At 34.6% G+C, this 27,686-nt stretch overlaps 1 protein-coding gene across 22 annotated transcripts in view; it reads right to left on the bottom strand.

Annotated features, from left to right (window-relative positions):
• Positions 1–27,686, bottom strand: part of DLG1 (discs large MAGUK scaffold protein 1) — a 261,449-nt gene that overhangs the window by 145,886 nt on the left and 87,877 nt on the right. For 17 of the 22 annotated variants that reach the window (XM_082699240.1, XM_082699246.1, XM_082699255.1 and 14 more), the window contains one exon: positions 9,883–10,047. In XM_082699240.1, coding sequence (XP_082555366.1) covers positions 9,883–10,047 — 165 coding nt within the window. Of the gene's footprint in view, positions 1–35; positions 544–9,882; positions 10,048–27,686 lie in introns of those variants that run through there. The other 5 variants (XM_082699248.1, XM_082699242.1, XM_082699244.1 and 2 more) reach the window with 5 other exon arrangements.

Below are 27,686 nucleotides of genomic sequence, written 5' to 3'. Positions count from 1 at the left end.
TATATTGAAAATAATTTCAACAAGTGGTATGTTACCTGGGTGGAGCTGGTGGCTACCGAGATGCAGTCAATAAAGCTGTGTCTTCGAGTGAAAAATGCAACTATCTGCTGCCAGCGTGAAGGTTCTGGCTCAGCCTGCAGTTCATCTGATGAACCCTTTTTTGCCCAATGTTTCTGCTTTGGGCCTACTGAGCCATGGCTAGAGCTAGTATTGCCTCCTCGACTGGCGCGAGAGTATAGAAGTGTGTTGTTCCCGAAAATGTAATTCATCTCTGCAGCCCTGCAGGTGGTTGCCAAGCAGTCTTACTTCTCTACCAGCTGCTGAGTGGTGAATGATCGGTAAAAACTGCAGCTAGAATTACAGCAGCATCACTTGTAGATCAGGGAAAATAAAAATCTTGAGAAATGATGCTCATTTTCTCTGTAATTTCTTCCCATGAAAGAGCTTGTATCTTCCCTCTGTACCTGTTAGTTGTATGATGGCTGAGTTTATATTTGCAGACAAAAAAGACTGCATAAGGTTGATGGCTTTCTCATGATTATTTTTTCACCAGCGTCTGCAGGAACCAAAAGCTGTTCTTTTGTTAGCTGATAACTAGACGGAATGAAATCCAGGAAGTGAGGTCGATTAGCAGGTAAAGAAGGATGTTATAAACACTGGACTACCAAGACCCTTTGGGGATGCATGATTTAATGCACAGGGTGGAGAAACCCTGGATTACGAAGTTTCAATCTCAGTCTGTAGTAAAATCCAGTGTCATCTTCACTGCTTAAATAATTATAAATATGAACTGAATTCAAATATACAAGAGGATTTTCTTGCCAACAGTTCTGATTGTTTAATTTTACTGAAGGAGACTTTGTCATTCATATATAAATTTCCACATCAGGAAGGAGCTCACATTAATTAGGCTCTAAGTTTTTTAAAGGTACTATTTACATTCAACTCTGAGGATCTAACACTAGAGGAAAATCCACTTGTAATATGGCATGATTATTTTATATAATATATTGGTTCTTAATGCTTTGATAATGGAGTCTGGAGCCAAAAACAGATTAATCAGCGAAATAAGTATTTGACTTCTGAACTTTTGTGATTAAAAGAAACTTAAATTATTACCATCATCTCTCATATATTATAAACACTTAGATTAATAAGTTATAAATTTTTAAAAATGCCAAAGAATTAAAGTAAATTTTTTGTTTTAAAAACAACAAAGCATGTTTTATCCAACACTATATAAATAATACTCTGGGGTTCAACTAAATAATATTGTTTGATTGCTAGACAGACATTTTCTAACATTTAATATCTAGGTCTGGGTTTTTCAACAAAGTAGTCTACCTCAGAATCAGAATCACCTAGGATGCTGGTTAAAAATGCAGACTGGTATCCCCTCTCCTCACCAGAATTTTTTAGAGTAAGAGGGATCTTGAAATTTTCATTTTTTAAAAAAAGACCCTTAAGTGACTCGAGCAACCTCAAGTTTAAGAACCATAGATTTGTAACTCTGCCCTGCTAATATTGCTACATTATTATACAATATATGGTCATATAAACATATAACATATAAACATTTAAAACAATATATGAATAAAAATGCCATTTGATAATTTACTAATGGTTGAGTAATTTAGTTTTTAAGTTGATACAAGCACATCACAAATCCCAACCTGAGCCATATACTTTTTCAGATGTGGACTGACAAAAAATCTTGCTTACTATGTGCTTACTGCACCAACTAAATGCAATCTCTTGAAAAGTAGAAACTGTGACCTTCAGATTCATTGAAAATCCTGATTCAGCAAGCAAAGATGCTAATACTCTCTCTCTTGATTTCATCCCTGAGATACAGACACATGCCCCAAAGAGGTGAGTCATGTGGGACTCTCGAAAGCTAAGATGCTCTGTGACAGAGATTATAGCACAAAGTTTGGTGCTTCTTCCCAAGGACTCTGTAGATAGTAGCTGGCAATTTTGTGACCCTAGACAGACTGTCCTGTCCAGGACAACAGATGAAAACACTAAGGGTAAACAGAGAACTAAGAATCCTCTGAAGGAAAAAAAAATTAAACCTCTTTTTAAAGAACCACAGTAATTTGGACCACATATTTAATAAACAACTGGCTAGTGTGGTTTATATAATTGGTTTGGCCCCAAAAGATGTGCCTTGATGATCCATGTCTGATGAAAATCCAAGATGGGGGAACCCTAGAACTGATATAGGCTCTGTTATTCTGGATTGGTATGGATGAGGATATTGTACACAAATGCTGAGTGCAAATTTCCTACTCACACTGCAAATAATAACAACACAGACCATGAATACTAAGCCATTTGTGTACACAGATTTCTTATCCCATGGAGCCAAAGAGCTCAAAAACAATCTAACGCTGATATCCCGTGTACCCCCTAAGTACTGCCAAAAGTACTTTTCGAGCACAGATTTTGTAATCAAATCCACTGACATTAAAAAGCAGCTCTGAGTTTTGAGAAAGGGTTCTTTATGAAAATAAACCATTACCTGTACTACAAAAATCTAAGATAATCTCATCCATTGCCCAGTAGTCAATGGATGCATACAAAACCATATGTGTACTAAACCATAAATGGTTTCATATGGTTTGACTGGGAGATCAAAGGCGACCAATTCCTCACTGATACCTACTTTAGAACAGCCCTACTCATAAAATAAACTCTATTCCATTAAAACAAAATTTAAGCTCATTATGGAACCTGGAAAGTCTATTTAAAGTAATGAATTAAAAAAATACACAATGTCGAAATCACTGAATAACTATTAACATTTTAATGATTTAAATATTTTTTCTGTGCAGTTTACTTTTTTCCACAAAATGATATTGTCTATAATAGAACCCTAAACAATAAAGCTTAAGTAAACTGAGTATATCCATTTAATGATTACATAACCAAAAATACAATTATGAAGAATTTGTAACTGTGAGAAATTTATTTTGTAATATTAAATGAAAGTAAGGACCATTCAAAAATATATATAAAATAGGTAGGCCCCCAATTATTTGTTTACCAATCAAACTCACAAAAAAACCTATTCAAGTCTTCAGGTATAGTAACAAAAGCAAGGATTAAATAATCTCAGTGAGAAACTTAAAAGGTTGAGAAAAAAAATCAATATTAAAATTCTAAAATACAAAAAAAAATCACTAAGTAACTACAAAGCTACTATACTGTAAATACAATGTAATAGGCACTTTCCTTATACTTTTATCTTTATGATCTGGCTTATTAAATTTCAAAACGTGAAACTCTACTAAGATAAGACTTAAAAAAATTTTTTTTCTACTCAATTTATTTAAACAAAACAAAAAACACACAGTTCACTTTTCTCACTACCCTGCCTCTTATAATCACCAATATTTTTGTCCACGTTATAAAAGAGATCATTGGTTATTTATCTTTCTCTGACTTATTTCACTTGCCATAATGCCCTCAAGGTCCATCCATGTTGTCCCAAATGGCAAAATTTCATTCTCTTTTACCACATATATCATATTTTCTTCTTTCTTTGATGGATTCTTAGATTATTTCTTTATCTTGCCTACTATAAATATTATAATGAATAAGAGGGTGCATATGTATCTTTTTGAATTAGTGTTTTCATTTTCTTCAAATTAATACACACATAAGTAGATCTTCTGGTCACACGGTAGCTTATTTTTAATTTTCTGAGGAACCACTCATACTGTTTTCCACAATAGTTTCAACAATTTATACACTCCCACTGACAATCCATGAGGGTTTCCTTTACTGCACTCACTTGCCACACTTATTATTTCTTATCTTTTTGTTAAGAGTCATTCCAAGAGGTGTGAGGTAGTATCTTGTGGTTTTGATTTGCATTTCCCTGATGACTGATGATGCTGAGCATCTTGTATGTCGTCTTTGGAAAAATGTCTCCTCAGATCTTTTGACATTTTAAAATCAGTTTTTTTGTTGTTGTTGTTATTGAGTTGAATCAGTTCTTTATGTATTTTGGATATTAGCCCCTTATCAGGTTTGTGATTCATCATTATTTTCTCCCATTCGGTAGTATGCTTTTTCATCTTGCTGGCATAGCTTCCTCTACTGTGCAGAAGCTTTTTAGTGTGATGTAGTCCCATTAGTTTGTTTTTGCTTTTGCTACTTTTGCTTTTGGTGTCAGATTCCAAAAATCATCACCAAGACCTATGTCAGGGTGATTACTACCTATGTTTTCTTCTAAGAGTTTTCTCCTAGGACAAAGCTGAGAAGACTGATGACACAGATTGGTTATTTGCTTAGAAAAACTCCGCTCATTTATACACACAAATCCTTTCTGTAAGAGCACCATCTTGTGGTCAAATTGTATGCAGACTATAAGATTACCTTAATACACCAGGGCCATCCAAAAAAGATAAAATTCAACATGTTAATATATTCCAAAGATGTAAAAACAAAATTGATTTCAAAACTACCCACTTAAAACAGGTAAGATTCTATTCAATAGACATGTATTTGCCTATGTCTATTTTTCTGCTACCCTCATTTCTCACAATATTTGAAAAACTACCAACTACTGCTAGTGATCTCATTAGCAGTAATCTGCTAGTATTCTTAATACTACTGGATGAGGGGCGCCTGGGTGGCTTAGAGGGTTAAGCCTCTCTGCCTTCGGCTTGGGTCATGATCTCAGGGTCCTGGGATCGAGTCCTACATTGGGCTCTCTGCTCAGCGGGGAGCCTGCTTCCTCCCCTCTCTCTGCCTGCCTCTCTACCTGATTGTTATCTCTGTCTGTCAAATAAATAAATAAAATCTTTAAAAAAAAATACTACTGGATGAAATGTACCCAGGCTAGGTGATATAGATATTTAAAATAATTATCTGCTCACATACTCTGTTCTATCTTCGATTTCAAGTCCTGCTTAACTATATTTACTTTGCACAATTTGGTTTGAACATAATTTTCCTTGCCACTGAAAACAAAAGCCAAATATGAGTTCTTTAATTTCCTCAATCATCAACACAACGTCCCATACTAAGCAGTGCACCTACTGTCCTCCTTATCAATTCATCCTGATTTAATCTATTTTGAAATAGGCTGGAGTTTTATTTGTTCACTTTACTGTTCTGACCATTTTTCCTAATTCCCAGCTCATTTTCAGTTTTAGGAATCTTGACACTGCTCTTATTATGATACACTATTATATTCATAACTGTTTAAAAGCTAAACTTTCTTTGCAGATTTCTTACATACTATGAAAATTTACCTACTGTGTCTGTCCTTTTCTTCCACAGAATTCTTCACCACTATATTGCCAATCTCTTCCCTGAAACTGACCAGCACTGGCAAAAGTTTCCCTTTCAGAGTCTTAAATGATAATTATATTTAGGCTAAAATAAGGCTGAATAAAGTAACTTTCAATCACTACCTTATTTCATTCATTTTCTTCAGTAATGAGAATCAGCACCACTACCGCAAGAACCTGTTAAGATTATTTCATAGCCCATTTCATGGTGGCAAACCTTTCATCGGGCCATTCATCAGCTCAGGATTGAGGCCCCCGTTTGCTAACAAGTTCCCAAAGCTACACTATAATAAACTTTCCTGAATTTTTATAGTTTCCTCTGATTATCACCCTGCTACTTTACTTATTTTCTCCAGTAACTGCCTTTCCTCTGAACTGCATCTTGTCCACACCTTCAACATCTTGTCCTAATATTCATTTTCTTTTTTTAGAATAGTCCAAAAATTTAATTTTTCTCTTTATTTTTGCATGTTACATACTTTGTTATATCTCTCCATAAAAATATTCATCACGGAAATCTAACAAAGTTACTTAGCATAGAGGTTTAATAAATGTTTGTTAAAGGTATGTATTATTTGATAAAAAACTAATATTCTGGCAGGTGATTTTTTTCCCCTGAAATCTTATAATCAACTTTATTCAAAAGTTTTCAAAAATTTAAACCTGACAATAGTCACTGCAAAAGCTCACATCTGCCGGGGTGCCTGGGTTAGCCTCTTCCTTCGGCTTGGGTCATGATCCTAGGGTCCTGGGATTGAGCCCCGTATCGGGCTCTCTGCTCAGCAGCGGGCCTGCTTCTTCCTCTCTCTCTGCCTGCCTCTCTGCCTACTTGTGATCTCTGCCAGTCAAATAAATAAATAAAATCTTTTAAAAAAGAAAAAAAAAAAAAGTTCACATCTGCCAGATACTCGTATTGGTTCTAGGTGCATTCAATCTTATACTGAGTTAAGCAATGCCCATGGGTCAACCACAAGGGCTTTATGTGTACTATAATCTTCACCACAACCTTCCTTATTGTGATTTCACAAATATGCTTGTCTTTCTAAAGCTTACTTTCTAGCAGGAAAACAAACAATAAGTACACAAGTAAGTGAACCTATAATCTAGTTTGACTTTGAGCACTGAATCCAAGGGCCAGCAACTATCAACCTTCTCCTAAAATGAAATTAGTTAAGACTCTCATTTTTATTTCAAGTTGTCAATTTGCTAAAATATTTATCAGTTTATTTATATTCAACTTTTGAAAAGGGGGTGGGGCCCTCACTGCCCATACCTCTGTCATAATTTGCATACACATGGAAGTAACTACCAAAACAACCAACCAAAAGAATGAGGAGCTGAGAGTGTGCAAATTAACTTTGCACAGTTTGTAACCATCAGAATGACCAGAAATTCAAAACATCAGAAACAAAGAATTATGCTTACCTGGGAGAATTTCATGACTCAAGTAATAGTTTATATTACTTCAGTCAAGAGAAAACAGGAATAAACAAGAACAGCATATCCAGCAAGACAGAGTGCTTAGAATTCAAGTGTTCTAAAGTTCTATGTTATTCAGAATGAAGACAGAAGAGATTTACTGACTTTAGTTTTGTAAGTTAAAAATGTATATTAAAATTTCTGGGATAACCACTAAATGAAGAGAAACGTGTAACTTCCAAGCAAATAAGATGGGAGATAAGACATGAGAAAATATAATCTAAAGTAAGATATGAAAGGAATAAATGTCTCCTATTGAGCTAGAGAAGCTGAAGGAACTACATTTTAGAAAGGCTCTATTTCTGCTGTTTTTCTGCTAGGGCCCATTTACTCATGTTCTATTTCGCATCTGAGTAAAAAATCAAAGAAGCGATGTTCCCACTCCACGGAAGAAGCAAGAAGTTAATTATTCTCTGAGGTTTGTCGCAGGCCCCCAAACATCTGGTAACATCTAAGAAGAGTCAGATCCTAAATACGTTCCAGGAGGTTAGCTCTGAAAAACTGCAGCTGACTCTGGCATCAATACCTTCTACTTTCAATGATTTCTAAAATAACACCCATTATTCACCTGTTATTCACCTCTGATGAGACCCTACCCTGGATTCCTGAAGGACCACTTATCCTGGACCCCTTTCAAATACAAACGGTGAGCCCCAAGTGCAGAGACTCATTCTCCTTTCCTTCCTGAGTCTTCCAGATACTCCAGCTGCTATCCTCTACCTGTCACTTGGGCTATTTATCCAACTAACTCTGCCTTCACTTTCTCCAGCTCGTGTTTGATTTCTACCCTGCATGAAGCCAAGCACTCTCTTGGCTGGTCCTAAAGGACCCCCACTTCTGGGTTCTCAGACCAAAACTGCCTGTATCACTATGTTTAAAAACTAAGAAACATACTCATGGGGCAAATAAAATCACAAGGGAAATAAAAGAAAATGTTACAATGATTTAAAAAAAATTACATTTTAAAACTTGCTGATACAAGTGATATTTAAAGGAAAGTTTACAAACTCCACTACTACTAGAAAAGACAGATACTGTTATAGTATGTAACTAAAGAAACTAGGGGGGAAAAAAAAAGTAAAACCGCCAAACCCTAACAGAATAAACTCAAAGAAAGCAGAAGAGAAAAAACACTGTTAAGAGGAGAAGGGGGATAAGATAAAAGAACTGTTTCTGTCACTAATAGCCACCAATTTCTTCCTCTCTGTATCTCTCATTCAGCCTTCCAAGGGAAGGTCAGCTTGCTTCTACTAAACACAACCTTAGTTAATATGTAGGTTATCTACACCTTATATTTATAGATTTACATGGAACACATATATTATGTGGGTAAATGTGTGTGTGAAAACAGGGAGGGTGAAGATGACAGCACATGGGGGAGGGACACAAGATTTTTTTTTTAAGATTTTATTTATTTATTTGACAGAGAGAGATCACAAGTAGGCAGAGAGGCAGGCAGAGAGAGAGAGAGAGAGAGAGAGAGAGAGAGAAGCAGGCTCCCTGCTGAGCAGAGAGCCCGATGCGGGACTCGATCCCAGGACCCTGAGATCATGACCTGAGCCAAAGGCAGCGGCTTAACCCACTGAGCCACCCAGGCGCCCCAAGATTTTTTTTTAAAAAGAGATGAATCTTCGAAAAGACCATCTTCTGGCAAGAATGGTCAAGGGGAAGAAAACAAAACAAAGCACAAATAAACATTATGAGGAATGAAAAGGGGGCCATACCTAAATATGCTATAGACAAAACCCCCAAAATATTAATAACAGTATTTTGAAATAAATATAAAATGGACACATTCCTAGAAAAAATAACCTCCCAAAACTATTAATAGAAAAATCTAAATGGTATAACCATTAAAAATCTTAACTAGAAATACTAAATCATCTTTCAAAGAGATTATAAAACACAGGTTACAGTTTACTGGGAAAAAATAATCCTTATTCACAATGCATACAACCAACAAAAGATTAGTATCCAGAATATATAAAGAACTTGTAGGGACACTTGAGGGTTCAGTTGGTTAAGCAGCCAACTCTTCATTTCAGCTCAGGTCATGATCTCAGAGCCCTGGGATCAATCCCCACCTCGGGCTCCACACTGAGAGCAAAGTTTGCTTGAGGATTCTCTTCCCTTTCCCTCTGCCCCCCACAACTTGTTTGCTTACTCTAAATATATAAATGTTTAAGATCAGTAAAAAGGACACCAAAGACAAAAAGGAACAAAAATCTTGAGAGGTTATATCACAGAATAGAAAACCTGGATGAGTAATAAATATATTAAACCACATTATCAAACAGGGAAATGCACATTAAAATCACAATGAGATACTATTTCAAGTCCCAAACAATGGCAAAAATAAGAATACCAGGTACTGATAAAAATACAGATCAGTTAAAACTCTTTTTATTGCTGCTGAAAATGTAAATTATTTAACTATTTGGAAAATAATCTAGTGTTATCCACAAAGATATGTATACATAACCTATGTTTTAAATAGCACTTTTTATATTCATAATATTCTGAAAATAACTCAATATCCATCAAAAGTAAGATAAATTATAGTGTATTAATGAAAGAACAACTCCAGAGCAGTGAAAACAATCTCAGGAATATAATGTTGAGCAAAAAAGTCAAGCTGCCATTATATGCATTATAATTCATTTATATAAAATGTAAAATCAGCAAAATAAATAGTACACTGATTGGAGATCTAAATGTGTGCTAGAGCTTTAGAAGAAACCAGGACTGTGGTTATTTCTGAAGGGAGTTAATGTTAGTATTAATGCTCTTTTTCTATACCTACTAATATTTAAAACACATTTTAAACACTTCAATGTGTAGTATTTGAAATATAATAGTTATTTCCTTTGTGGGAATTTTTAGGCTCAATGATAGTATCACTGAATAAAACTCATTTATAAAATATATCCTTAAAAATGTTTTTAGAATGCTAATAAGTATTATGTAATTCCCTATAACTAAGAAACCATAAACAAGGGATGAAAATTCTACATGAACAAAGAGTTCTCTCTGAGCATGAGCTATAGGAGTAACAAAATATATAATTCATAGCAACAAAATAAAAATTTCATCCTACCTTTATTGGTGAAATGTGAGAATGGGAAACAAATCCATGGACATTCTCAATTTCTGACAGGTTCTTCTCTGAGACATGAACTAGTTCCGGACCTATCACCTCATTAGTGATTTGTGGGGAAATGTGCTCTTGAGGAGGTGTGTCTTCATCCTGATACCGGTATTTCTGTAAAGAAAATTCGAATATATGAAAAAGTGCTGAAAAGCAAAGTGAGTTCAATTCAAATCATGGTTTCATAACAAATAATCAATAATATTGAACTATCTGGAAAGCGTATTGTATAGTTTAATGCATTAAGTCTGAGAAAAATAGGCCTCCGTTTTAATCATACCAGTTTTTAATAAAATATCTGATTATTAAAACTATTTCAGGGACGCCTGGGTGGCTCAGTCGGTTAAAGCCTCTGCCTTTGGCTCAGGTCGTGATCCCAGGGTTCTGGGATGTGTCGGGCTCTCTGCTCAGCGGGGAGTCTGCTTACCTTTGCGTTGCCTGCCTCTCTGCCTACTTGTGATCTCTGTCTGTCAAATAAATAAAAAATCTTAAAAAAACACAAAAACTATTTCAGATTATGGGAAGATGGCTGAGTGGGAAGCACAAAAAATGTGTCTTTCCACTTAAGACAATTACACAGGAATGATCTGTCTGATATAACTATTCTGGAACTCTGGAGTCTGCTGAAGGCTTGCAATTTTCCAGGGGGTTAACTGGGATGGTAAACTGTGATTAATTTAGGTCAGCTTCACCACTTGTATTCATCACAGTACTGGAAGTTGCACCTAGAGCAATTAGGCAAGAAAAAGAAAGGAAAGACACTCATACTGGAAAGGAAGGAGTAAAATGATCTCTGTTTATAGATGATATAATATTGTATGTAGAAAACCTTAAAGACTCAGCAAAAAGCTGTCAGAACTAATGAATTCAGGAAAGTAGCTGGATACAAAGTCAACACACAAAAATCAGTTACATTTCTATACACAATTAAAAAAGAAAATTACAGGAACAGTTCTATTTACAACAGCATCAAAAAGAATAAAATATTTGGGGATAAACGAGGTGAAATACTTGTACAGTGAAAACACTGCTGAAAGAAATTAAAGATGACAGAAAAAAATGGAAACACATTCTGTGTTTATGGATTGGAAGACTAAATACTGTTAAGATGTCAATACCACCCAAAGCAATTTACAATCCCTGTCAAGATACTAATGAGAATTCTTGCAAAAAGAAAAAAACCCATTCTAAAATTCATGTGGAATCTCGAGAAATCTGAATTGCCAAAATAATCATGAAAAAGAACAAAGCTGGAAGACTCACACATCCTCATTTAAAAACTTACTACAAAGCTAAAGTATTCAAACAAGTTTGTCCTGGCATAAAGACAAACGTACTGACCAATGGAACAGAATAAAAGTCCAGAAATAAACCTTCACATAAATGGTCAAATTATTTTCAACAAGGGCACTAAGACTACTCAAAAGGGAAAAGGCAATCTTTTCAACAAGTGGTGCTGGGAAAAGTGGATATCTACATGCAAAAAAATGAAGCTGAATCCTTACCTAATTTTCACCAGGTAAAATTCAAAATGCATCAAGGACCTAAATGGAAGACTAATACAATAAGCTCTTAAAAGAAAACACAGCACACAAAAGCTTCAAGACACTGCATTTGGCCATGATTTCTTGAATATGACACCAAAGGCACAGGTAACAAAAGAAAAAAAAAAAAAAAAAAACAGACAAACTCGACTTCATAAAAATTTTGTGCATCGGAAGACCCTATCCAAAGAGTAAAAGGCAACCCAAGGAATGAGAAAGTTTTGCAAATCATATGTCTAATAAAGGATTAATATCCAAAATATACAGAAAACTCCTAACTAAAAGTCAACAATAAAACCAAACTCAAACACGGGCACAGAACTTGGAAAGAGATTCCCCCAAAGAAGACAAACGAATGGCCACTAAGCACATGAAATGATGCTCAACATCACTAATTGCTATAGAAATGCAAGTCAAAACTATAATGAGATACCACCTCACACACATTAGGATGATTCCTACTGAAAAAAGAGAAAAGTTCCAAAAGAAACTGGAACCCCTGTGCATTACGGGGAATATAAAATGGTACAGCCACTGTAGAAAGTAGTATGGTGGTTCCTCAAAAAAGTAAAAATAGAATTACCATATGAATCCAGCAATTCCACTTCTGGGTATATGCCCAAAAGAATTGGAAGTAGGGTCCTGAAGAGATTATTTGTACACCCATGTTCATAGCAGTACTATTCACAATAACTAAAACATGTAAGAAACCCAAATGTGGTATATACATACAATGGAATATTTTTAGCTTTAAGAAAAAAAAGTTGGGCAATATGTTACATGTGGAAGAACCTTGTGAACATTATGCTAAGTGAAATAAGCTAATCACAAAAAGACAAATACTGTGTAATTCCACGTATACGAGGTACCTAAAATACAGCTTTATCCTTGGAACAGGAGTCAGACGTATACGAGGTACCTAAAATACAGCTTTATCCTTGGAACAGGGGTCAGAACACCAACCCCCTATCAAAAATCCGTGTATAATTTTGAATGCCCCAAAGCTTAACTACTAATAGCTTACACTGGGAAGCCTTACCAATAACATAAACAATTAACTCATATTTTGTATGTTATATATATTATAGACCATATTCTTACAATAAAGGTAGAAAAAAGTTGAGAAAATCATAATTATAATTTCATAATCATGAAAAAACAGACTAGTATCTACATATATTTTACATTTATAAATATTTCTTTCTTAATGTTTTTAATATTTCTAGGCTATGCAGTTCATCTGCGAGTTTTTTCAAACTGTTGCAAATGTCTAAAAGATTTTCCAATATATTTATTGAAAAAAGTCTGCAGATCAGTGGACCTGCACAGTTCAAAAGCATGTTGTTCAAGGCTCAACTGTAGTCAAAATCATAAAGACCTAAAGTTAAAATGGTTGCTGCCAGGGGCTGTGGGGAGGGGAGAATTGTGACACTTAACAGATATCAAGTTTCACTTTCACGAGATGAAAAGAGTTATGGGGATGAATGGTGCTAATGCCTGCACTATCATGTGACTGTATATTAATACCACTGAACTATAAACTCAAAAATAGTTAAATGGTAAACTTTTTGTTATGTGTACTTTATCATTTAAAAAAAAAGAAGTTTAAGAAATAATTCAGAGCTAGGAAGGTGAAAAAGAAATCTGAATACAAATTTGCTCATTTCTTACCCAATGTCAGCTGAATGCTGTTATCTCTAACTACACAGTTGTTTAAGTGAAGTCAAAATGAAAAGCCAAAGTTGTCTGACTAAATTAGTTTGGTTTTCTTATTCAGTTAATGGATATAAAAATGAAAAAAGCCTTTTCAAATCCTAACTGAAAATCAGTCTATTAGAGAACAGTATTTTTCTTTTTAACTATAAGAGCATTTTTGTCTCTTTCTCTCACTCTCTCACACTTAACTCTATGCAATCTACTTTTAAAGGAACATAATTTTAAGAAAACCAAATCTACCTTACCCCATACACAAAAGTAAAAGGAAATCATAATTATAGGAACTGGTAGAAAATAAAAGTACATGTTTTTCAACTCAAGCTGAGAATGTGTATACATACAAATAAAACCAAAACAAACTAAAATATTCTCCCTCTCCCCCAAGAAAAATACTCAAAAAGACATAAGTCATGATAGAAACATATTTTGTAACAAAATTATTAGCCACTATTTGCAGCTCTTATAAATCATTAGAAAAACCAGCAAACATCATAATGGGATAGTCACAGAAGGCATACAAATGGATCAGTAAACTTCTAGAAAAAACATGCTCAACTTCCTTAGTATGTAAAAATTATAATGTTAGCATTCAGAGAAATGGGCATAAATCATCATATTCTTGGTAGGGGTCTTTTTCTGGTGGGCAGATTCCAATGTTTCACAAGTCCTGAAAATGTTTCTATTCCTTAATCCAATAATCCCACTTCTAGAAACTAAATTTACACATAGCATCAGTAAGAAGCATAAATATTTGTTGTATACAAATATGTACATTGTAAAATATATTAAAAATCCCTTTAAAACTCTGAATTTCAGTGCTGCAAGTTAATACAAAACCTCAGCATCACTTTTTAAATAACATCCTTCTGTGAAATGGTAAATTACATGGAAAACAATCAAACTCATATTACTATTAGCTAGTTCATTTAACATGATATGAAATATTTTTGTGCACTAACCTCAGATTATTTTCAAAACCAATGGAAAGAATTCTCTACTTTATCCTGAGTATGGCTGAAGGTACAAAAACACTCACAAAATTTAACACAGTTTAAATACTCAATTGGGCAGAAGAAAAATCTACATACACTTACACTTTAAAAGTAGATAGATAAGGAAAGAAACTTGATTATCATTTTTTTTTCCTTCTCCCCAGGCTCCCCCCCAGCCATCTTTTCAAACTTTACAGCTACTTCACAACTTAATATGTACTTTGACGAGAATACATGCAGGAAGATATTCACTAAAATCTGTAGTGAAGAAAAACTGGAAACAAGCTTCCTATCAATATACAAAAAAAAAAAAAGAAAAAGCTAACGAAATTATGGAACATTCTACAAAAGTTATAGACATTTAGGGTAAAAATCTACTTCTCTTTATAGGAAAACCTGAAAACATAGATTGCTGAATGAAGAAAGCATGTTTTGAAGCTAACAGTTTGAACATTTGATATTTTTGACTTTATTTATTTGAGAGAGAGGGGGAATGGGGGGTGGGCAGAAGGGGAGGAAGGAGGAGACTACGCACTGAGCAGGGAGCAGTCATGTTACATGGAGCTAGATTTCAGGACCTTAAGATCATGACCTGAGTCAAAGGCAGCTGCTTAACTGGGCCACCAAGATGCCCCAGTTTGAACATTTTAAACCAAATCAATAGTATACTTATGTATATGTATAATGTGTAAATGCATATGCAATATGTGCATACACGTATATTTACTTATCTTCATGTCTATCTGTATGTGTGTACATCTCTCTCCATATCCATGAATGTACACAAGTAATGTGAGAGAATCTAAAAGGATTAAAAAAAAAAAAAAGGTTCATACTGAAAAGGAAAGAAATCATTAAAAAAATCTGTCTTTTAAATATCTTTTTAAATGGATGTTACCCCTTGTAATTACTGAAAAACTCAAGGCATCTGACCTGGCCTTTCCCAGTAAAAATCACTCTATATTCATGGAACAATTCAATGCAGCCCCTTTGGCTTCTGTATTTTCTGCAAAGTGGCAGTTGAATGCAGTAACTTGACCAATCTCATGTTTAATCCTTTTGGCAAGACTATAGATAGTACTGTGTTCTTTTATCAAGAATTACATAAGGTCTGGTTATCTCTTCTTGCGATGTTCCATGTTTGGAGCTCTTGATATTCAATGCCTTAATCGGTTCACTCACTGCGAGCTGCAAAATGGGGACAGTCTAATTCTACCATTTCATTTTCATTTATTAAACAGTATATACATAAATATTTCTCTTCACCTACTATCTGGTTATCTACTGATATAGTTCACACATGAATAACAGGAGAAATACTTAAATTGTTACTTTATTTACCAGTTTTCAAGACAGATTAAAAAAAAATGGTTCCTTATCATCCTCTTAAAGCAATTAGGAGGGTTTTAGATACCACGCAATCCTGACCAAAATGTCATCTGGCTCTTTTTTCAGCAACCCACAAGCTAACCCTGATACTCATATGCAAAAGACCCAGTAGAGTCAAAACAACATCTTTAAACAGAAGAGCAGGGGCGCCTGGGTGGCTCAGTGGGTTAAGCCGCTGCCTTCGGCTCAGGTCATGATCTCAGGGTCCTGGGATCGAGTCCCGCATCGGGCTCTCTGCTCAGCAGGGAGCCTGCTTCCTCCTCTCTCTCTCTGCCTACTTGTAATCTCTCTCTGTCAAATAAATAAATAAAAATCTTAAAAAAAATAAAAAATAAAAAATAAACAGAAGAGCAATGTTGGGGCACCTAGATGGCTCAGTCGGTTAAGCAGCTGCCTTAGGCTCAGGTCCTGAGGATCCAGCCACACAACCAGCTCCCTCTGCTCAGTGGAGAGCCTGCTTCTCACTCTCCCTCTGCCTGCTGCTCTATTTGTGCTATCTCTCTATCTCTCTGTCAAATAAATAAATAAATAAAAATCTTTAAAAAAAAAAAAAAAGAGCAAAGTGGAGGACCCACACTTCCCAATTTCAAGACATTCTACAAAGCTGTGGTTTTTAAAGATCATTTATTTATTTATTTGAGGGAGGGAGGAGGGAGAGAGATCACATGCGCATGCGCCTGAGTGTGAACACAGTGCACTAGTGGCATGAGGGGCAAAGGGAGAAACAGATTCCCTGTTGTACAGGAAACCTGATGTGGGTCTTGATCCCAGGACTCTGGGATCATGACCTGAGCTAACGGCAGATGCTTAACCAACTGAACCACCCAGGTGCACCTACAAAGCTGTATCAATCAAGACTGCCATACTGGTGTAAAGACAGATGTGTATCAATGGAACAGAATTAAGAGTCCAGAAACGTTATCATTGCATTTATGGTCAACTGATGTTCAAAAAGCTGCCCAGAGAATTTAATGGGGGAAAGAAGAGTCTTTTCAACAAATGATGCTGAGACAACTGGATCAAAGTAATTAAATCAGACCTCTTTCTAACACTATGTATAAAAATTAATTCAAAATGGATCCAGATCTAAATATAAGAGCTAAAACATAAAACTCTTAGAAGTAAACATAAATAAACATCTTTACAACCTTGGATTTAGAAGTGGTTTCCTAGGTACAACGACTAAAGCATAAGCAGATAAATTTGACTTGATATAAATGAAAAACTTTTGTTCATCAAAGGGCATTATCAATAAAGTGAAAAGATAACCCTCAGAATGGGAGAGAATATTGGCAGATCATATATTTGTTAACAGTATCTAGAAAACATAAGGTGTCTGGTTAAGTCTCCTGAACATATAATGAATTCTTACAACTCGACAATAAAAAATCAAATTGTAAAATGGACAAAGAATTTAAACAGACTTTTTTTTTTCAAAGAAAATACAAAAATGGACAATAAGCACATGAAAAGATGTTCAACAACATCAGTTATCAGAGAAATGCAAATCAAAGCTGCAATGAGCTATCACTTCACATCCACCATAATAGCTATAATCAAAAAGACTGATGATAATAACACATGCTGGTGAGGATGTGGAGAAATGGGGACTGTCAGTGTTGGGGGAATGTAGTCATTCTGGAAATAGTGAAACCATTCTGGAAAACAGTTTGGTAGTTCCTCAAAAGGTAAAAAGAGTTACCATTTTAGTAATTTCACTTCTGCATATCTAGCCAAGAGAACCAAAAAGGTGCATTCATACAAAAACTTATACACAAATATTCATAGTATTATTATTCATAACAGCCCCAAAGTGGAAACAACCAAAATGTCTATCAATTTATAAATGAATAAATAAAATGTGTTATATCCATACCATGGAATATTCTTCGCCTATAATAAATAAGTTATTTATAGATTCTATAATATAGAACTTTGAAAACATTATGTTAAGTGTAAGAGGCCAGTCACAAAAAGCCACATACTATATAATTCCACTTATATGAAATGATGGGAACAGGCAAATCTCATAGAACCAGTAAGTAGGTTAGTAATTTCCAAAGACTTGTGAGAGGAAGAAATGGGAATCAACTGCTGGTGAGTCCAGTTTCTCTCTGGGTGATGGAAATGTTCTGCAATTTAGGGATGACAGCTGCACAACCTTGTGCACAGAGCTATACACACTTGAAAAGGATGAATGTTACAGTATGTGTTATTTTAATTTAAAAATTACTATTAAAGTGTCATTATAAATGGATGAATTAAACATATTTGATTGGCTAAATTCACTGCAAATATTCTTTTGGAAGTTCAAATTGTCTTATCTCTAGCCAGTTAAGACTCTATTCATCTGAGTCCCCTTATACCTGACACTTTTAAGAAAGTTTAATACAACAAAGTATGGTCACCAAAAGGAGAAAAAAAGGGGATTCCCTGAGGTACAATTATTACTTGAGAAAGTATTTCCAAGTTGCTTTCCAGGCCTACCATTACCACGCACTGTAATATTCATCTGTATTTCTTACTATCTAAAGGTTGAACTCAACCAATTACCAAAAATATTTTAGCACTGAAAACTTTTCGTATAAAACGAGTTTCCTAATACAGTAGAATGCATAAAACTAACCCTCCTACTAGGATGGTCCACATCTAAATTAGCTAACACTTATACTAGAAAAGAACTACAAAATGGGATGAGAGAAAGGGGATGGAGAAGGAGAATTTAAAAATGACTGTATTAAGAACATTCTAAATACCCATTTAGAAATTTCCCCATTCTTTTTTATGTTTAAGGTTGGTATCTTCAGTATCAAACCCTCCACTGCTCTTCATCTTGGTTACCAATATCGGCAACATTACTACTTACTGACTACAGTGGTTTGAAAGCTATTTTAATTTGGAATGTAAATACGTTACTACTTCACTGCTGTTACATTATTTTCCAAAACTGTTTAAGAAACAGTAAGTTTTCTGATTAACAGATACCGCACAGATTCCCAAGTCTATCAGAAAATTAAAATGGTTGAAATTAAGACCAAAATCTTTCTATTTACTAGAATAAGTTTCTTAATGCTGATCAGTAGAATAAACATAGTTGTTAATTTGTATCTCCTTATCTACCTCTCAACCTATAAACATTTGTTGTTTCTGTAATAAATTAAAAAGAAATATTTTTGCATCACCTATGTTTTACTAGTACACTGTTCCATGTACCCCCAACATATTTCTTATAAGAAAAGCAATAAATAAGACATCAACATTAAGTGCAGTGGTGGGCTTTAAAATTAATTTCTAAAACAGAAGATTATTAGAAAGAAGATTATCATATGTTTAAAAATGCAGAGATAAAATCACCACTAGTTTGAAACCCAATTTCCAAATTTCAATAAAAACTTAAGTGCTGGGTATGTACTGTGAGTGTTTGTAAATATGGGGATAAATAACACTTAGATGTTGATGAGAATATTTTAAATATTTGTTAAATTCAATGGTAAAATGTGCTTTGGTGAGTGCTGTGAAGTGGTAAACCTGGCGATACAGGTCTGTCTTGACAGACCTGTACCCCTGGGGATAAAAATATATAATATGTTTATAAAAAATTAAAAATAAAAAATAAAAAAAAATTCAATGGTAAAGACCTGTATAGAAAGAGAACTCATAAAAATTAGAAAAGAGAAGAAATGGAAGAAAGGAAGGAGGGATGGAAGAAAGGAAGGAAGGAAAGAATTGAAATTAAAGAAGTCAGGAAACGGGCAGCAGTTAGAATGGCAAAATCTGGTAAGACAAGAAACAACAAATGTTGGAGAGGCTGTGGAGAAAGAGGAACCCTCTTACACTGTTGGTGGGATTGCAAGATGGTATAGCCACTATGGAAAACAGGGTGGAGGTCCCTCAAAAAATTAAAAATAGGAGGGCCTGGGTGGCTCAGTCGTTAAGCATCTGCCTTTCGCTCAGGTCATGATCCCAGGGTCCTAGGATCAAGCCCCATGTCAGGCTCCCTGCTCAGTGGGAAGCCTGCTTCTCCCTCTCCCACTCCCCCTGCTTGTACGTTCTCTTTCTCTGTATCTCTGTCAAATAAATAAATAAAATCTTAAAAAAAAAAAAAAAAAAGAGCTACCCTATGACCCTGCAATTGTACTACTGGGTATTTATCCCAAAGATACAGATGTAGTGAAAAGAAGGGCCATATGCACCCCAGTGTTCATAGCTGCAAGGTCCACAATAGCCAAACTACGGAAAGAGCTGAGATGCCCTTCAACAGACAAATGGATAAAGATGTGATCCATGTATACAATGGAATATTATTCAGCCATCAGAAATGATGAATATCCAACTTTTGCATCAACATGGATGGGACTGGAGGAGATTATGCTGAGTGAAATAAGTCAAGCAGAGAAAGTCAATTATCATATGGTTTCACTTATTTGTGGAACATAAGGAATAGCATGGAGGACATTAGGTGAAGGAAGGGAAAAACGAAGGGGGAATTGGAGTGGGAGACGAACCATGAGAGACTGTGGACTCGGAAAAACAAACTGAGGGTTTTAGAGGGGAGGTGGGTGAGGTGATGGATATTAAGGAGGGGACACACACTGCATGGAACACTGGGTGTTATACACAAACAATGAATCATGGAACACCACATCAAAAACCAATGATGTACTATACAGTGACTAACATAATAAAAAAAATTTAGGAAATGGGAAGAAATCAAAACACATGCATGAAAACTGTGATAAATATAAAATTTGATGTGAGGAATTAAAAAATGAATAATCACAATAAATGTAAATGTATAATAAGTATATTTAAATTCTATCAAGGAACAGCTCATTTCTGAGCTATTTATAGCATTTCTGAGGATGATGGAAAGCTTCTAAATTCATTAGACAATCAGTTTACAGAACCTTAAAACAAGAAACCAATCTTCAAATATGAAGACAAACATGTTTTGGAAGGCAAAACAGCAAATTAAATACAATAGTTCATGTATTCATTTTTTAAAAACCATATGAACAGATCAAAGAACAAAGTTCACATGATCATCTTAGTAGATGCTTAAAGAATACTCTAAGAATCTGCCACAAAGTTAAATCTATTCCTAATTATGGCGGCGGGGCAGCTCTTATTAATAAAGAAAATGAAGCATTTAAAGCATCTACCAGCAATCATCAAATTTAATGATGAAGCATTAAAAGCATTTCTATAAACTGAAGATCAAGGCAATATCACTCTTCTTAATATTTTTCTAGCATTTCTAAACAATCTGCTAAAAGCAAAAAAAAGAAAAGGGGTGCCCAGGTGACTCAGTCTGTTAAGCATCTGCCTTCAGCTCAGGTCATGATCTCAGAGTTCTGGGATCAAGCCCCACAATGGGCTCTCTGCTCAGCGGGGAGGTCTGCTTCTCCCTCTCACTCCCTCTCTGTGCTCACACTCTCTCAAGTAAATAGATAAAATCTTAAAAAAAGAAAAGAAAAGAACTTCCTAAAACTGCTCCCCAAAATTGCAAAGGGGTGTGAACATTTTTCAGAACAGATGCTCAGAGCTTTAGTCAGTTTCTTAAAAGAGATTTGGGATAATTAGTTTAAATAAGTTTGGGAGCTTGGGGGGTGGTGCACAGGGAAGCGCCATGATCAGAATGATCACTTTTAGATATGCTATAAAAGTGATGGAAGACTGTAAGCTGGGGAAGGGAAAATACGTGTATAAGAATTTTAATTTTAAAATATAATAAGCAAATAAGTCATTTTAAAAAAGAGATTTTATTTATTTGAGAGAGAGCACAAGTTGGGAGGAGGGGCAGAGGGCGAGGGAGAAGCAGACTCCCTGCTGAGTAGGGAACCCAATGCGGGGCTCGATCCCAGGACCCTGAGATCATGACCTGAGCCAAATGCAGACACTTAGCCAAATGAGTCACCCAGGCGACACCAAATAAGTCATTCTTACATGATGAGACAAGTTATGACAAATGGATAAATGGTAAAATCCAATAGGCATAATTCTAGTCATAACTTCCACTTTGCTCTATTAAATTACAACTATAAAGAAAAACCTGAATTTTAAAATGATAAATTCTATAATAATCTAATAGAAAAATGGGCTAATTTTCTCACTTAAAATTTTTTGTTTTAAATGAAGGAAACTATTTTGTAATTTCAAAGTTTAGTATTCATAACAAGATCTAAACTTCCATTTCATAAAATATTTAGAAAACTTTGTCACAGTCTGTATTACGAACTTTTGAAAAACAGTTCTAGAACCCACAGGTTATAGTGTGACCTTCAAAAGACTGGGTTTCCTGAAAAATAAAAAGGGGGGAATATTTTAATTTCTTAAAATTGATCTACTAGCTAATACCATATTTCACCCAATCCAGTACATATCATCAATCATATAGCACCCACCTTAAAAAGAGAAAAAAAAAATTGTGAAGTTCATCAATTACAAATGCTTTGAAATTCAAAAAAGGTTAAATGAGAAGAAAGTGTCTCTTACAATCAATGAAATACAATCATTTAAAACCACAGAAATGTTCTGGATTTCTTCTCAAAAGCATTACTTTCACTCTTTGGACCTTTAACAGCTAAAAATCATTATTTTCAAGAGTTAAAATATACTTTTCAGTTTCAAGGTCAAAATAGCCTCAGAGACAAAGAAATAGGCATTTAATTTTGTCACTCAGGCAGCCTAGAGCCACAGAACAAATGACTAAAAATGTTGGCAACACTATACAGCTGACCCTTGGAAGTGGGTCCTTATATATAGATTTTTTTTTTGACAAAGATATGGCAGTACTGTATTTTCTCTTATTATTTTCTTAGTAATTTAGGTTTCTCTAGCTACTTCAAGAATACAGTATATAATGCATATATCATACAAAATATATGTTGACCAACTCTTTATGTTATCAGTAAGGCTTCCTATCAACAGTAGGCTATTAATCAAGTTTTGGGGGAGTCAAAAGTTAAACAATTTTCAACTGTGCAGAGTATTATGTCTCTAACCACCCCTAAGTTATTCAAGGGTCAACAGTAATTAAAATAAGGCTGGTAGGTGCCAAACTGGTACAGGTCAAAGCCACAAAAGCAGTGGGGAGCTACTTTTAAGACATGCACAGAAAGCAATGAAATATATCAACTGCAAAAAATCATGTCCGGTTGGGAACAAATCTCTAAGTAAAAGGCCCTGGTGCAGGTAACTTGTCTTTAATTTTCTTAAATACAGTTCAAAGAACCCCTTGCTTTCAGGGTAGCAAAGAGCCAAGAGCTCTTTTACGTTCCAATTAAAAATTATAATTTTATTCCTATGGCTTGTTTAGGAATAATTAGATATGAACCAATGTGACTTCCACATTACATTAACATCATTCTCTCTTACTTACCAATCTTGAAAGAGATAAATGCAATACAAAAATGCATACAAAACACTGTATTGGTTTTGTTCTTAACAGAGGTTTAAAATGAAACTGGAGAAACAGAGCAGAAGAATCATGTAACTATAACCACTAATATTAAATTGATTTAGAGCTTATTTTCCTGGTCCATGACAAAAGCTGTTTCAAGACCACTTTACCGCCAGTGCCAAACAAAATATTTTAAAGTGGGCCTAACCATGTTATTGGTAAAACATCTGCTGGTTTGGGATAGCAACTACAATATGGTTTTTCCTATTAGTTCATTAATAAAATTAACTATTACATGCATTAACTGAGAACTGGGATGAAAATTTTAGATATAATTAAAACACTGCCTTTGGTTAAACAATTCTTAGTTTTCAGCCAATATGAACAGAAACCAATCTATATAACCAAGGAAATAATTTGGCCAAAAAACTGATCACTGATAAGTACCTTTTATCATTGTATTACTGATATATTATCATTATATTACATATCATTATATTCTCTATTTTATATGTAATATATAATATATAATTTATATTCTATTCATATCATTATATTATATATTAATATCATTATATTACTGAAAATACCTTTATGTAAACAATTCTTTCAACTATTCACTTGCCTGAAATAGAAACAAATTTAAAATCCCTAGAACCACTGACAATTACTGCTGAAAGGCTAAGGCCCCAGAACAGAATTATTAATTCAAGCATTTTAAGAAAGGAATCGTGACAAGCCAAGATAAAAGATTTTCCCACACACCAAATGATATTAATGATATTATTGCAGATAATGTGTTTGGTCTTTATATGATAAAGCCCTGCGTGAGAAACAATCTGCCCTACAAATATTGCTATTTATTGCCTTCACCTTCCCCCGGAAACAAAGCCTGGGTTGGAGGGAGATAGAGGAAGGAACAACAAAATACAGTAAAAATAAAATCACACTGTTTTATGATTTTGTAAGAATACACACACTTTAAAATTAGCTATAGATGAGATAAAAATCTTAAAAACCACAAAAAATAAAGAGTAACTTCAAAAAATAATTCCTCAGAAAAGACAAAAAAAATCTAGAAACCAATCTCACTTAGAAATATATTTGTGGGGCACCTGGCTCAACCCCTGAAGCCTCTGACTCTCCGTTTCGGCTAGGTCATCATCTCAGTGTCCTGAGATGAAGTCCCACATCAAGTTCCATGCTGAGCATGGAGTCTTCCTGAGATTTTCTCTCTCCTTCTCTTTTCTGCCCCTCCCCACAGCTTGCTCTCCCTCAAATAAATAAATCTTAAGAAAAACAAAAAAAGTAAATGCAAAATTCCAAAATAAAACATCAGCAAACACATTTTGGAAGAACATCAAAATAATATTAGAAACCAAGTAGAATATACTCCAAAAATGTCAGATTAATTAAACAGATACAATAATTTAAAACAACTGACCTCACTAATAAGTCAAAAGGAAAAAAATTATAGTAACAAATGCCAAATAGTCAACAAACAAAAAATATCCATTACTGATGGTTTTACAATGACTACCACCTCTTAGAGTGAAACAGGAATAGATGGGCAACTTCCTACGTAAATCAAACCAAAAACCACCACATCATAGTTAATGGCAAAATATCAGCCATACACTCAGTAAAATCAGAAATAATCAATTGTATGCTTTTCTATGGATGCTGTAACAAGTTACCACAAATATAGTGACTTAAAACAACACAAATTTATTATTCTTTTCGTTCTGTACTTGAGAACTCCAAAATGTGTTTCACTGGGCTAAAATCTAAGTGTCAGCACAGCTGTACTTCTTTTGGAAAAATCTGTTTCCTTGCCTTTTTCAGTTTCTGGAGGCTGTCCTTGGCAACTAACCCATTTGTTCCATCGTCACTGCAAACAGTGTCAGTCCAAGTCTTCACATATTTGTATCTTTGATTCTGTTTTCCAATTCCTGTTTCCACTTTTAAGGAACCTGGTGATTACACTGGGTCTATGCGAACAATCCAGGATAATCTCCTTGTCTTAGTGTCAGGTGATTAGCAACCTTATTTCCACTTGACCTTAATTTCTTTTTGCTATGCAACCCTAACACATATTTATAGATTCCAGGGACTAAAACACAGACATCTGTAGGGGAGGGGACATTATTTGCCTACCACAGTGTATGCCTTTGAGAAATAAGTAAATAATCTACAATGTAAAGAATCAAATCACTTCCAGAGTTCTTCTAAGACATTTTTTTTAAAAATCGCAAATTTATTCTTTTTTAAAAAAACATTTTATTTGAGAAAGAGAGAGAGAGAGAGCGCGAGTATGAACATGCATAAGCAGATGGAGCAGCAGGCAGAGAGAGAGGGAGAAGCAGGCTCCCAGATGAGCACAGAGCCTGATGAAGGGCTTGATCCCAGGACCCTGGTCATGACCTGAGCCAAACAGATGCTTAACCAACTGAGTCACCCAGGTGCCCCTTGGTATTTATTCTTATTTTATAAAGAATTCCTAGGCACCTGGTGGCTCAGTCCGTTAAGCAACCAACTCTTGATTTTGGCTCTAGCCATGATCGCATGATCCATGTTGGGCATGGAGCCTGCTTAAGATTCTCTCTCTCTCCCTCTCCCTCTGTCCCTCCTGCTAACCAAACCAAACAAAACAAAACCCAGGACGCCTGGGTGGCTCAGTTGGTTAAGTAGCTGCCTTTGGCTCAGGTCATGATCCCAGCCTCCTGGGATCGAGTCCTACATCGGGCTCCTTGCTCAGCAGGGAGCCTGCTTCTCCCTCTGCCTCTGCCTCTGCCTGCCACTCTACCTGCCTGTGCTCATTCTCTCTGTCAAATAAATAAATAAAATAAAATAAAATAAAACAAAACAATAACCCCTCCTAATTACTTAAGATATGTCCTTGATTTAATATTCTTTTATCCACCCCAAAAGTCAACATTCTAATTAATGGAAAAACACTACTGCTGTTCACATTAAAATCAGCAATAGGGGAAAATACGACTATCACAACTGCTGCTAACACTGTCCAGGAGTTGTAAGAAATATAAAAATTAAAAAGAAGATTTGTTCATCACAATTTGCCGATGAACTAATGGTAAACCCAGAAATCCCAGGAGAAATGCAGAAAATAATATAAATTCGGTTAAGCTATGAACATTTCATATGAAATATGAAATTCAGTTAAGAATTTTCTTTAAGTCAGAGATCTATAAACTATGTTGACCTGTCAAATTTGACTTGCTGCCTTTTTTGGTAAATAAAGTTATACTAGACCACAGCTATAGTCATTTGTAATGTATGTATTGCTTACTGTCATTTTGAAGCTGTTTTGAGCTTTCTCAATATAGTGGTGGTGCTGAGAAGTTGATGATTTGTAAAGCCTAAAATTATTGTTTTCTGGCCCTTACAGAAAAGTTTGCTGACCCCCAATTTAAACTTATATAATCAATCAGATGGTAGGATGAAATAAAAGACTGTATTTGTAATAGAAATGAAAAAGATAAAACGTCCAGGCATAAATACATTTGAGGTATCCAAATGTCCAACTACGAAATAGAAAAGGAAGACATACCACGGTCTTGGCAGAAGAAATCAACTTAAAGATATCATCTCCCATCCTTGCTTTTAAAAAATTTAAAATGATCCCAAGAAGGCCAACAAGAAACTTACTCATTTATTGAATGAACTTATTCATTATCATAAATACATTTATGTATTTATTTAGGAATAGAAGAGGTAACTAAAATTCATGAAAACTAAACAGCATAAAGAGAGAAAAGCTACAAATAAAGCGTAGTAAGTGTAAATTATCTTCAACAAATTTTTAACCTTAATATAAAACCTCGATAATTAAAATATGGTGGTACTGATGGGTAAACAAAAAGTTCAGTGAAAAAAAGAAAATCAGTACCTTATTAATAGAATATTAGTACTAGTTGATAAAGACATTTCATTTTTCCATTTTCCATTTCCAACCAATATCACTGGATGAAAGGAGAGATTATTCAATAAATAATAAGGGGGAAAATGGGTAACTGTTACATAAAAATTTCCAAATGTATGAAAATGCATTTAAAATGCAAACCTAAAAACCCAAGATTCTTCTAAACAAATCTTTTATAACTAGAGTTTAGAGACCAATGTGACTATAACATAAAATGAAAAAGCCATTTTAAAAAATGACTTATAAATATGATCAGCTATCCAAAAGTAAAAAAGAAAAAATATTTGTAACATCAATCAAAGGACTAATTCCACAAATATATATGAAAGCCTCAAACCCTTATGAAAAAGATAGCCTTCCAACTCTCTCTCCTACACATGGGAAAGAATATAGTGAGTACAGACATAACTTGTTCTACTCTGCTTCACTTTATTGTGCTTTGCAGACACTGCATTGTTTTTGTTTTTAAACAAATTGAAGGTTTATGGCAACCTGGTGTCCAGCAAGTCTATTGGTGCCATTTTCCAACAGCATTTGCTCAATCCATGTCTCTGTCACATTTTGGTAATTCTCATATTTCAAACTTTTCCATTATCATCATATTTGTTACACTGTTTTGTGATCAGTAATTACAATTTGCTGAAAACGCAAATGATAGCCTTTTTTTTAAGCAATAAAGTACTTTTAAATTAAGGCATGTGTAAAGTTTGTTCAGAAGTTACAAAGAAAAGAAGAATTCCTAATATAGAATATAGAATTTATAATTC

This window comes from Mustela nivalis (assembly GCF_964662115.1).
Source record: "Mustela nivalis genome assembly, chromosome: 1".
NCBI lineage: Eukaryota > Metazoa > Chordata > Mammalia > Carnivora > Mustelidae > Mustela > Mustela nivalis.
Note: the sequence above shows the minus strand (reverse complement) of the source record. Positions and strands in the feature narration are given on the sequence as shown.